The sequence below is a fragment of the Natrix helvetica genome (assembly GCF_964273705.1).
Source record: "Natrix helvetica genome assembly, chromosome: Z".
NCBI lineage: Eukaryota > Metazoa > Chordata > Lepidosauria > Squamata > Natricidae > Natrix > Natrix helvetica.
The window spans coordinates 59876072-59890011 of NC_138554.1; the positions used below are offsets into that span (position 1 = coordinate 59876072).

A 13940-nucleotide genomic window follows, 5' to 3' on the forward strand; every position below is an offset into this window, starting at 1 on the left:
TAACAACGTTTTTTTTTTAATGGGATGACTTGCATAGTTTAAGTAAAGGAACACAATATACAATATTCTGGGAATGTTCCCATTTTTAAAATGATGTGAGACAAGAAAACAGAATATTTCAAATACTGATTCTGATGTAACTGTTTTGATCACTTTACTGCTAATTCATAATTTCATCAATTGTCCAATATACAGGTTGAAATAACAGACCCAGACTTAATAGAAAAGTCCAATTTGAATAGGCAGTTTCTTTTCCGGCCTCATCACATACAGGTAGGTTTGCGTGATGAGGACAAAATGTTACAGTGATTTGTTCAAAAAATGGCTATTTTAATTAGGAAGCTATATTTGGATATATTTAAATGTGGAGCAAATGTTTGGATTTTGTTGAGTAGTACTTCGGTATTCATCAAATTGAATACTAATTAGTTCTGGGCAGTGTGATGAGTACTAAAATGGATATGTACCAAACAAACCATGTTACTTACAATGTGAGCCTTTATTTCGGCTGAGATGGATACATTTTCTAAATTCTTTTTTATGTTTCATTTTTGGCATTTTTCACCATGTAATCTTTTTAATGTAACAGGTTTTCATACTTAAACTATATACAAGTAATCCTTAATGAAACTTGCCAATTATGGCCATAAATGGTGACAATGTTAAGTAAAAAAAGCCTCACTTAATGACCCCACACCCTACTGTCTGTGATGCTATCATTAAATGAATGGCCATTAAATGAATATGCAATACCTCATGGATGGGGGATGTCCTGGGATGCCCATCACCCAGCTGGATTCATAAATGAGGCAAACCAGCAGGAAAAGACTTTGCAAAGTCAGACAGCCTAGAAGGGGAGCAGCGGGAGTAGGAAAAGAGCTCAGCTAGATTAGGGACTAACACTGTGTTCCAGTGCCAGAGGAACTTCCAAACAAGTCTCTGTACTTGGCCAGTGAAGGTGATATTATGAATTGGGTTTCTGCCCCGATTAGCCAGCTGTCAGGAAACTGCAAACCTCTCCCTACTCTTGCTAGCCTTCGGAAGCCAGCTGCCTGCATGCAGAGGCAGAAGCTTCCCAAAACCTGTCCCTTATTTAACCCCTTTCCTCCTCCAGAAACCAAAATTTCTTTAATAAAGTAAACAAAAAGCTTTGAGGGACAGACTTGTTGATCTCCCCCCCCCCCCAAAAAAAAATGGTGCTGAAACTAAATTCTCCAACTCTGCCTTCTAATCTTGGTCCTTTTAAAACGGATGCTTGGAAAGAGGCTGATAAAATCTATAAGTTACTTATCTTGATGAGTGACTGTGGCCTTCAACCTCTTTTCCCTACATGCTATGGCATTGACCCCGTCTGCTTACCTTCATGCCATGCCACTGCATCACCCTTTGCACCCACCCCTGCTCTCTAGCATTCATCTGCCATTGGCTGCTTATGAGCTACGTAAGGTAAGGCTTGTTCTGACTGGGACTTGCAACTTCCTGCAAGCTTCACTATTAATTTGTTTGTTGCATGCTGACAGGAAGGTGGAAGTTGCAATTATGTAAGGTCCTCATTTAATGATCTTCTTGCTTAATAATGCCAATGGGGACTTCCAGGGTTATGGCTGCTAAGCAATGCAGTCACATGACATCATGCTTTATGGCCACATTGCTTACAAACAGAAATTGTAATTCCAATTACTGTTAATCAAGGACTACCTGTAACCTTCACGTTGCAAGATTTGGGGATTTTTTAAAAAAGTAATGTTGGTATGATTGCCATTAGCTTTAAAATGTTGCTATGTCCTGGTATCATTGTGATTTGCAATTATTCATACTATAGTATTAAATCATTGATGCTTATAGGGATTGTTCCCATGAAAACTATTAACAAGACTAACTTCAATTTTGTTTAGAAACCCAAGAGTTGTACTGCAGCAGCAGCAACACGTAGCATCAATCCTGAGATAAAAATAGACTCATACCTTAACAAAGTGTGCCCAGCTACTGAGAACATATACAATGATGATTTCTACACCAAGCAAGATGTAATTGTAACTGCATTAGACAATGTGGAAGCCAGGAGGTATATTGACAGGTAAATCTGTGATCAGAGGTTGATTTGTTTTTTCTTGCTTTTTCTCTTCGCCTCCCAGGTAGTAATTTATCTTTAGTTTCCTGAGATTAATCATTGCTTTGTGTTATATATAGCTTTGCTTAATTCAAAACAATTTATAAACTGTTTAATTCAAAAAATTTATCTTGGTTTATGCTGTATGAATAATTATTTCTGTAATGAATGGATGTCTCTTGAAGTCCCTCGTTAGACTAATATTGAAACAATTTCACTGCCTTTCACTTTCCTATCAAACTGAAATTAAGATGTGGATTGTAGTGTCAATGGTTTAGGATTGAGCTATTTATAGGACTCTTCATAATAAAAACATCTTTCAAATCTTTATTCAGTGGACTCAATCCCCAGTAATGGAAATGTTGCTTGTTTTGTTGAGTCATTATAAATTTTATATAAGTTTATGTAATACTTACATAACTATTTAGCTTTTGGAAAGGGACACACTTTTCTAGTTTGCTTGCTAACTGTCATTCCATCTTGAAACACTCAAAGAGGTCCTTTTAAGGTTAAAACATTCTGAATCAAAATGTTTTGTATAGTCCTTGACATTTATAATTTCCACAGAATAAATATAATTAATTGTTAAATCATAAGAGCCGGATGGTGCAGTGGTTAGAATGCACTTTTACAGGCTAATTCTACTGACTGCCAGGAGTTCGATTCTGACAGACTCAAGGTTGACTAAGCCTTCCAACTTTCTAAGCTTGGTAAATGAGGACCCAGATTGCTGGGAGCAATATGCCAATTCCGTAAACGAGTTAGAGAGGGTTGTAAAGCACAGTGAAGCAGTACGTAAGTGTAAGTATTAGGGTTATAATTGCTAAGCCATAGTTGGTTGTATCTGTGGTTTATTGATAAGTTTTGTATTTCATAGAAAATGTGTTGTACAGTAGAAATAAAAAAATCCTAAAAGATCATGTTGTTGGGTTTATATATTATGCTAAGATATGGTTTATCTTTTCTAATATAACTTTAAATATATTTGTCACCTTGATATTGCTTTAACTGCAAAATGTAAACCACTGTCAGAATAATAATATATTAAAAGATATGGATCTTTTTTCTAAAGGCAAGGTGAGGTCCAAGTAACATGGACTATGTCAAGCAACTTGGGCTTCCTTATACTTTAATTTAGTTGTATTTTATTTTCCTTAGAAGTCTCTGTCTCAGTAATTGGAAGCAGATAAATTACTTTTACTTCCCCAGGCTTGAAAAATAAAAGAAGTGTCTATAGATAACAAGATACCTGCACCTTATCAATTGTAAAAGAAAGAGCTCCTGCAGTGTTAGTAACATCTGGTTTTTCTCTTCATAGACTCTAACCTTATGAGATTTTTATTAATTAACATTCTAAAATCTCTACCTACCAGTATGCTAAATTCATTTAAATGATTATGTTTGGTATTGTATGATGTTAACATGTAACATATTTAACTTAATTTAACTGTTTTTTTATGCAGGATGTTTTATTTTATCCAATCAACTTTTTCTTTGTACTTTTCTTTGTTGTGCTAATTATAAAAGGGAATTCCAAGCTTTGAACCAGTTTCCTCTTTTGAATAGAGAAAAAGATTTTTATTCTGAAAGATTTCCTATAAATCATACTTCTCCCCCCCCCCCCCCTGGTTGCTTAATTGGGGCTTCGTGTGCTGGGTCAGAATTTAATAACAGATTTGGCTATCAAAATCAGGATATAAATATTTAATAAATGTTTCCAATTATCTGATTCAATGTGGTGATTTATAATTAGTTGCTCTAATTTTCTCTTTTCAGACAGATAGTCTGAGCTGAGTTGTGAACTCATATCATATTATTTTTCTTCTATTCTGTGTTCTATTATTACTCAATAAAAATAATTTTATTCTTTGTTTCCATTGTAAAGTCGCTGCCTAGCAAGTTTACGTCCTCTCTTAGATTCTGGAACAATGGGAACCAAAGGGCATACAGAAGTAATTGTGCCTCATCTAACAGAATCTTACAATAGTCATGTAAGTGGCCATAAAAATGCTTTCCTTTGGGTTGGAGAACATAATTTTTATTTGATATCTTTTGAAGTAGATAATTTTTTCATGCTTTAAAAATCAACTGATATTTTTACAGATATGGTATATAAGGTCAAAATATTCTTGAGCAAACATGTCAAATTCTTCGGCTTTTGGAAACCATTTTAAGACACAGTCAAAACATAAAAGCAAACTTACAATATTATAATTGATATATAAAATAATCAAAAACTGAACCATATAGTAAGAAGTTTGCTTGCTAATTTAAGGTAAAGTATTTCAGTATTCAGTTTTTCTTTGCCAATACATGTTGGAATTTATGGTTTCCATAAACATTAGTTGTCTTTGAAAATGTAATTTACTTGTTAAGGCATTCTGACCTCATTGCTAAGACTACTTACTTAGAACATAGAATATCAGGGTTGGAACAGACCTTGGAGGTCTTCTAGTCCATCCCCACTCAAGAGACCCTTTACTATTCCCAAAAAATGGCTGTCCAATCTTGTCTTGAATTCATCCAGTGACAGAATAACCACAAATTCTAGAGGCAAGCCTTGATTATTCTCACTGTCATTGTTTTAATTTTATCTCAGTGAAATAATTCTTAACATCCAATGTGAGAGGTGTATTGATTTGAAAGAAAATTGGCTCCTATATGTATATATTTAAAAATTAACTCCATTTAATCCAGGCTGTGAAATTAACTGAGTTAGAGATGAAATACCAAATCATAGTTTATTTGTATATGTTTGTGTCTATATAATCTTTTTTGTGTGTGCACTTTTTTTAATGTTCAGCGAGATCCACCTGAAGAAGAAATACCATTTTGCACAATAAAGTCTTTCCCAGCTGCTACTGAACACACAATACAGTGGGCAAGAGACAAGGTAAATTTTAGTATGAGCATGATACATACAAATTAGAAAGACAAGCTCCATTGAAAGAAAGAAAAAGTGGAAATGAATTGCAATCCTGGTTTCTTTTTCTAGGAAAAAAAATGGGTAGATGTGCAGTAGTATTTTCTCATAACATTTTATTTTATTTTTAGTTTGAAAGTGCTTTTTCACACAAGCCTTCCCTGTTCAACAAGTTTTGGCAAACGTATCCATCCGCAGAAGAAGTGCTACAGGTAATATTCTAAATTATGATTAAAATTACATGTGAAATTACTATGTTTGTCATTTAATAAGTAAATTTTATGTAGTAAGTTTTACATATTTGAGGGTATATTAATTGTTTAATATAATTAAATCTCTGGTACATGTTCATATTTTCCCAAAAAACTATGCAGAAGTTTGAACTAGAAAGATCTTTTGAAATGAATTGGATAAAATTTCATTTTAAAACTTACTGTGAATATTTCAGTGATATTAGTGATGATAGAATTGTAACTTCTGAGTAAATGTTTATGGAGATTCTCAGTCATCTGGGTCATGATTGTCTCAAATAGACTTTTCAAAACCCAGATTTTGTTGGAATTTTTTTTCCTTGAAACATTCCATTTCTTATCCAAGAAGCTATTTCAGTTCTTAAACTGAAGAACTAAACTAAACTGAAGAAGCTTCTTGAATGAGAAATAAAATATTTTCAAAGAAAAAATCCAAGAAAGTTCAGTTGCCTTTTGAAAATCACTTGGGACAATTTCTGAATAATTTCATTATTGCAGTTGTCTCAACATTCTACTCTTTCTGTTTTTTTTTCCCCAGTAATTTTTTTTGGAATTTTTTTTATTGTTTTAATTAACAAAAATGAAAAAAAAAGAATCGTTCTTCATTACATCTTGTAGAAAGCATGTCAATTGTTTACAAATAAATTTCATGCGTTACTACTACAATCATTCTTTATACTTCCTTCAGAATGAATATTACATTTTAAATCAAAAATCTTTATTATCAATGTACCATCATTCTCATTTAGCTATAATTATTTAAACATGCTTTTATCTAGAATCATTTGTATTTAAAGACACAATCACCTACTGGCATTCATTAGTTATTTCTATATACCTCCAATAATTCCCTTTTATAGCATATTCCCTTTTTTCCCCCCAACTCACTATTTAAGGCTTATATCTGATTGCTTTTACCAATGCCAACACATGTAGAAATCATTAAACATTATCCATTAACATTTCATTATTGTAGTTATCTAACAAAAAATATTTTTTTTACCATTTATATCACATCTCCTCTCATCCTACCCAAGAAAAATTACATCTTTATAATAAAATCTAAACAAAAATTTGTTAGTAAAGTTTATAAGTACCCAAGAGAAATTACATCTTTATAACAAAATCTAAACAAAAATGTGTTAGTGAAATTGATAACTCTTTTTCCCAGGTCCCGGTTTACAGTTTATATCCAAATTGTTTTTACTAGTTAAAATTATTATTTCATTATTATTATCATAATGAGTTATTTGTTAACAAATAAACATTTTTTTTAAAAGCATTCTAAAAGTGTCTACAAAATCCTACTTATTAATCACCAAAGATTAACTAAGTTTTTAATTATCATCCTTCATTATCAGCCTGTGTCTTTCCAGTAACAAAACAATCTTATCTCTTTAGCCAGTTGTTGCGTCAATTCTCTTATAAACTTCTTTATTAAGTTTTTAAGACTTCTCTCTGCACTTTTTTGCTTGAAAGATCTCTCATATAGTCTCGTTGCCCTTGAACTGGTATTAAAATTAACATGTCTTTGATTATCAGATGTCTTTCTAAAGCTGTTTCTATTCTTAATTCCATCATCAAATCCATATCTTGACAAGAGGGGTAGAGCTCCAGATAATCAAGTATATAATAATAATCAGGTTCACTTTTCCATGTTCCCTTCTTTCCACTTTCACTCATGAGTGCTCCATTATTAGGTTCATCTGTTATCTTGTCTTCATCTTCTATATCTTCATTCTCTTCTTTAATTTTTGGAGCTCCAGCCCCTTCATCTTTTGTTGTGCCAGACAATAGTCTATCCAACTTCTTATCAAATCTCTCAAATCCTTCCAATATATTTAGAATTCCATCCAAAAAATCTTGGAAACTTAAGGTTTCTTCATCTGTATATAAATACATTTTTCCAAAAAGAGAAGAAAAAGTCTAAAATCCACTGCCACTCTCGCCTTCAATGTCTCTTTTATGTATAAAAATACTTTTGTTTTGAATTTGCCTAAGCACAAGATTCTTTTAATTTTTTTCAAAAAATGGAGGGTTCTATCTTTTCTTTTCCTTCCCTTGCCCAAAATATTTCACAAAGACACCTGCAAAGGAACAGTCCATGTCCTTGAGTTGTTATCAGTCTTCACAGATAAGCTGCAAACCCTCTAGTTGCAACATCAGTAGAGTCAAGGAAAATAGAACAAAGGATACATTGTTTCAAGAAAAATAAAAAAAATTAAAAAGACCAAGTTCTGGCTTCCGAATGGCAGATTCAACTTTCTCTTATTCGTTTCAGACTTAAAGAAAGCAAAAATCTCTAAATAATAAAAATTTCATAAACAGTAGAAGGAAGGATTATTAAAATAAAAAAAGGTTTTAGATCAACCAAAAAGTAAAGTAGCAAAGAATAGGAGAAAAAAATCAATTCATTCACTTAAGAGGAGAAACGGGAAGCGTTACAATCATTTCAATCCACAAAGCATTGTTACATAGAAAGAGGGAAAAAAAACTTTCTAAGGCAGTCCAATAAAGATAAATTTCGCTGCTTTATTCTTTTGCTTAAAGGAGTAATTTATCTTTTTTTAAAAATTCTTTGGGCAATCATTCTCAAAGAAAAAAAATCTCACCAGCTGGACTCACTTTCACTGCCTTCTTTCCGGAGTCGTCTCCGACTTTGTCAGCCTGGGGGCTGTCTGTTTACCGCCAGCTTGGAGAACTTCCCTTGGGTCAATCGGACTTTGCGGTGTCCCTGAGACCAGCAAGGATTTGTCTCCCTGTCACCGTCTCTTCGGGACGGTTTAGGTCCATGTGGACCATGCAGCGGTAAAAAAATCAACGGTGGTCTCAGACTGTCGAGACCGCACGTTGTGCCATCGCGACGTCTGGCTCTTCTCTCCCTTTCTGTGTTTTTTGATTGTGAAATAATTACATCATATATAAGATAAAAGGTTGTACTTTAAGGTACCCAGTGAGATAGATATAAATTTTGATTCTTATTGAATTGAAAGCTAGAATTTAATTGTGATCTAAGGTTATAATGTGTTAGTGTAAAGGAATGAATTCAAAGCATAACATAAATACTTAGTTTTATATATCTTAAACCATAAAATGTTTCATGTTCAAAAGAAAAAATATAACATAGAAACTAGGAATTTTCCACAGTGTACAGATTTGGGATTGAATATAGTTAGGGCAAAAATATAAATTTCTGTTATGCTATTTATCTTTGGTTATTATCTTGCATGTTTACTACTGATTATAATTCTGTATTAATACATACTGTGGAAATACATATGTTTTAATTACATGTAATTTGTGAGATATGCTCCAAGCTTGTTTTTATGTTTTCTAGAGAATAAAATCTGGGGAAAGTTTGGAAGGCTCTTTCCAAGTGATTAAGTGCCTGGGTAGAAGACCAAGAAACTGGCCCCAATGTGTTGAATTGGCAAGATTAAAATTTGAGAAGTACTTTAATCATAAGGTATGAATGCTTTAATTCTTTTGTTAATGACAAGTGATAAAAATAGGCAAGACCTCATTTATTAAAAGTACCCCTTTTATTTGTTTGTAGGTAAATTAAGCAGATTATTTCCTTATTTAAAATGCTTTTATGCTATCATTTTAAAAATACACTTTCTAAAATAATGCATTGCTATATATATATATATATATATATATATATATATATATATATATATATATATATATATATATATATATATATATATATATATATAGTTTATTATTTATTTACTTAGTTGTCAGGCTAATCAAAAGTAAAATCCAATATTCATTTCTAAAATGAAATAGTGTTCGATTAAAACATTGCCTGTACACAATATCCTGGTCTGTTCAATATAATGGATTCTTAGCTGAATTGCCTTGTCTATAAACTTTGCATTTCTGTTAACAATGTATACATTAGACCTCAAGAGGAAAGAGAACAATCTTTGATTCATGAATAGCCATAGCAATTAACAGGGTGGTGCTGAACTGTATAAAACCAGAAACATATCTAGAAACCAAAATGTCAACCCTAAGTCTGATTTATTTTGGCTATGTCAATGCGTGCACATTCATAGGAGAAGTCAGTGATGCTAAGAATCAAGAAGGTGCAAACAAAGAGCTTGTTGCTTTGATACCATGATAGAAAGATGAACATCCAACAACTGAAAGAAGCTATGCTTGGCAGGGTAGCATGGAGAGTACTTGTCTATAAATTATCCAAGAGTTAGACACTAAATGATTAAAACCATAGTTCTTGTCCCAAAGGATGTGTTTCAATACAGATTTTAGATATTTAAGTCTAAAAGGGATATATAATTGACAATAAATATGACATGAGCAGTATATTTGGTGGTTGGGGCACCATATATACATGTTCTCTCATGATATGGTAAGTGATACAAGTGCCCACATTTGATTTCTAAAGTAATGTTCAGTGTAATAAAAGGCACATGAAACTAATATAATTTTTTTAAAAAACTCATTTCAAGTATCAGTAGGAAAACTATCTGTTACCTTTGACTTGCCAGCAATTCATAGAAATCCAGAACTGTAGTTTGATCATCAAACAGCATAAAAAATAAATAAAATCCTGCCAAAGCAAAACCCAAGTTTTTAGGATATTACTCCGTTGCTTAAAATTCTTTTCCCCTATTTCTGTAGTCAGCAAGCTTCTGCTGTTAGATACTGTTTAATTTCTGTTCTGTAATATCCACAAAAATTGAAATAATTAATTTCAAGAAAAAACCAACTATAATGCAATAACTTCGCTCCAGGAATATAGATCAAGGATACAATATACAGCTGGTCATCAACCTACAACCATAATTGAGCCCTGCCGGCCATAAGTTGTGTCAGTTGCTAAGAGGGTCACTGCACCTGACTATACAACATCTTTGTAGAAATTGTTAAGTGAATCATTTGATCATTAAGGGACTGTAAACCATCATAAATTTTGGTGATGTGATCATGGAATACTGCAAATGGTCACAAATATGAACCATTTCTGAGTGCCTAAAATTTCATCATGTAACTGTGGAGAAGGGGACCAAAGTATTTGCGCTTCAGCATCTTGTTAGAATAGAATAGAGCTGGAAGGGACCTTGGAGGTCTTCTAGTCCAGTTTCCTGCTCAAGCAGGAGACCTATACAATCTCAGATAAGTGACTGTCCAGTTTCTTCTTAAAAACCTCCAGTGATTGGAACACCCACGATTTCTGAAGGCAAGCAGTAATTGTACTTACTGTTAGGAAGTGTCTCCTTAATTCCAGGTTGTTTCTCTCTTTGATCAGTTTCCAACCATTATTTCTTGTCCTGCCCTCCCAGTATTTGAGAATAATTTGACTTCCTCTTCTTTATGGCAGCCCCTCAAATACTGAAATACTGCTATCATGTCATCCCTAATTCTTCTTTTCTTTAGACTAGACAGACCAAAAGCTGCAGCTATTCTTCATATGGTTTAGACTCCTGGAATTTCAGTATTCCAGGTGTGCTGTTATTGTCCTGTCAAAGAACAGTCAGGGGTGATTTCTTTAGGATTGACTGATTTGATTTTGTTGCAGTTAAGGAGACTCTCAAGATTTTCTCCAACACCACAATTTGAAAGCATCAATTCTTTGGTACTTAGTTTTCCTTGTAGTCCAACTCTCAGAGCCATATATTACTACTGTGCAAACTATAATGTAGACCAGGAGTTCCCAACCCTCACACTGCGACTTGTACTGGTCTGTGGCCTATTAGGAATTGGGCTGCAAAACTGGAAGTGAGTGGCAGGCAAGTGAAACTACATGTGCAAAGGCTCTAGGTTGCATACTCCTCCCCTCCCAATCTGTGGAAAAATTGTCTTCCATGAAACCAGTTTCTGCTGTCGAAAAATATTGGGAACTACTGGCAATGGCTAAACTGACATTTGTTGTCAAGGTGATGTCTCTGCTTTTTAATGTTTGTTTGTTTGTTTGTTTGTTTGTTTGGATTTATATGCCGCCCTTCTCCAAAGGACTCAGGGCGGCGTACAACATTAAAAACACACATCACAAAAGTTAAAAAAAGATTAAACCCAATTCCAAAAAGACCAAACCGATTAAAAAAACAACAACAGTACATTTAAAATAAATTAACATTAATATTAACAGGCCGGCCGGCTTGCTGGAAAAGCCAACTTTTTAGGGCGCGTCAGAAGGACCGGAGGTCAGGGATTATGCGGAGCTCCGGGGGCAGCTCATTCCAGAGGGAAGGCGCTCCCACAGAGAAGGTTCTCCCCCTGGGGGTCACCAGCCGACATTGCTTGGCCGACGGCACCCTGAGGAGGCCAACTCTGTGGGATCGTACTGGACAGTGGGAGGCTACTGGTGGCAGTAGGTGGTCTCGCAGGTACCCTGGGCCTAAGCCATGGTGTGCTTTAAAGGTCATAATCAATACCTTGAATCGCACCCGGAAAACAACCGGCAACCAGTGCAGGCCGCCTAAAAGGGGTGTAACATGGGAGCACCTAGGTACCCCCATGACAACCCGCGCGGCCGCATTCTGGACCAGCTGAAGCCTCCGGGTGCTCTTCAAGGGCAGCCCCATGTAGAGAGCATTGCAGTAGTCTAGGCGAGAAAGGACGAGGGCATGAGTGACTGTGCACAGAGCATCCCGATTCAAGAAGGGCGCAACTGGCGTACCAGGCGAACCAGGTAAAAGGCCCCCCTGGTCACGGCCGTCAGGTGTTCTTCTAAACTAAGCCGCGTATCCAGGAGGACTCCCAGATTGCGAGCCTTCTCTGAGGGGGCTAAAATTTCTCCCCCTATCATCAAAGATGGAACAAGATGTACAAATCGGGATGCCGGGAACCACAGCCACTCAGTCTTGGAGGGATTGAGCTTGAGTCTGTTCCTCCCCATCCAGATCCGCACAGCCTCCAGCCATCGGGACATCACGTCGAGGGCATCATTTGGGTGGTTTGGGGTAGAGATGAAAAGTTGGGTATCATCAGCATATTGATGATACCGTACCCCAAAACCACGGATGATCTCGCCCAGCGGTTTCATGTATATGTTGAACAGGAGGGGTGAGAGAACCGACCCCTGGGGCACCCCACAAGTGACGCGCCTGGGGGTCGATCTCTGCCCTCCAGTCAACACAAACTGCGACCGATCCGACAGGTAGGAGGAGAACCACCATAAAACGGTGCCCCCCACTCCCAACCCCCCGAGTCGTCGCAGTAGGATACCATTGTCGATGGTATCGAAAGCCGCCGAGAGGTCTAATAGGACCAGGACAGAGGAACAGCCCCTGTCCCGGGCCCGCCAGAGATCATCGACCAACGCGACCAGTGCTGTCTCCGTGCTGTACCCGGGCCTGAAACCCGACTGAAACAGATCCAGGTAGACAGCTTCATCCAGGTACTGGGGAAGCTGACGTGCTACCACACTCTCGACAACCTTCGCTACAAAGCGAAGGTTGGAGACCAGACGATAGTTGCCTAAAGAAGCTGGGTCCAGGGAAGGCTTCTTGAAAAGGGGCCTCACCACCGCCTCCTTCAAGACGGTGAGAAAGAACCCTCTCTCAATGAAGCATTGGTAATCGCCTGGAGCCAGCCTCGTGTCACCTCCCGGGAAGCTGAAACTAACCAAGAGGGACACTGGTCCAGCACACAAGTGGCAGCACTGAGTCCCCCCATAATCTTGTCCATGCCTTCGGGGGGTCACAGGGTCAAATCCATCCCAGATAGTCTCCTCAAGAATCATCCCCGTCGGCTCGCCCGAATCTACCCAGTCAGAGTCCAAGCCTGTCCGGATCTGAGCGATTTTATCCTGCAGATACTGAACAAATTCTTCAGCCCTACCCTGCAAGGGGTCTTCCCCAGTTCCTTGATTAAGTAAGGAGCGGGTCACCCTAAACAGGGCGGCTGGGCAGTTATCTGTGGACGCGATAAGAGCAGAAAAATATTGCCGTTTTGCCGCTTCTATCGCCACTAAGTAGGATTTAATATAAATTCTTACTAGTGTTCGATCAGATTCGGACCGGCTGGCCCTCCAGCCACTCTCTAGGCGTCTTTTCCGGCGTTTCATCTCCCGGAGCTCCCCGGTAAACCAGGGAGCCATCCGGGATCGACACCGGGTCAGAGGTCGCAAAGGCACAACACGATCCAAAGCCCCAGCAGCAGCTCTATCCCAGGCTCCCACTAGGGCTTCGGTCAAGTTGTGAGCAAGGGATTCAGGAAAAGTTCCAAGCTCCATCAGGAACCTTTCGGGGTCCATCAGGTGCCTGGGGCGGAACCATTTAATATGCTGTCTAGCTTTTTTCCCAAGGATCAAGTGGCTGATTTTATGGCTGATGTCACTGTTTGCAGTGATCTTGGAACCCAAGAAAATAAAATCTGTCATTCTTCATTTCTTCCCCTTCTTTTGCTAGGAAATGATGAGATTAGATGCCATGATCTTATTTTTTTTAAGGGTGTTTCAAGCCACTTTTGTATTTCTATCACTCTTATCAAGGGATCTTTAGTTTCTCTTCATTTTCTGCCATTAGAGTGATATCATCTGCATTTCTGAGATCATTGATATTTCTCCCAGCAATTAATTCTTTCTTGTGATTCATCCAACCCAGCATTTTGCATGATGTACTCTGCATATAAGTTAAATAAGTAGGGCGACAATATACAGCCACAATCAAAGACTTTAGCT

General features: G+C 36.8%; 1 protein-coding gene across 2 annotated transcripts in view; it reads left to right on the forward strand.

The window, feature by feature from the left end:
- The window catches only part of UBA6 (ubiquitin like modifier activating enzyme 6), a 92750-nt gene that overhangs the window by 59875 nt on the left and 18935 nt on the right, over positions 1–13940 (forward strand). For both annotated transcript variants that reach the window (XM_081932883.1, XM_081932884.1), the window contains exons 18-23: positions 196–273; positions 1896–2077; positions 3996–4101; positions 4914–5003; positions 5165–5245; positions 8622–8750. In XM_081932883.1, coding sequence (XP_081789009.1) covers positions 196–273; positions 1896–2077; positions 3996–4101; positions 4914–5003; positions 5165–5245; positions 8622–8750 — 666 coding nt within the window. The remainder of the gene's footprint in view (positions 1–195; positions 274–1895; positions 2078–3995; positions 4102–4913; positions 5004–5164; positions 5246–8621; positions 8751–13940) is intronic.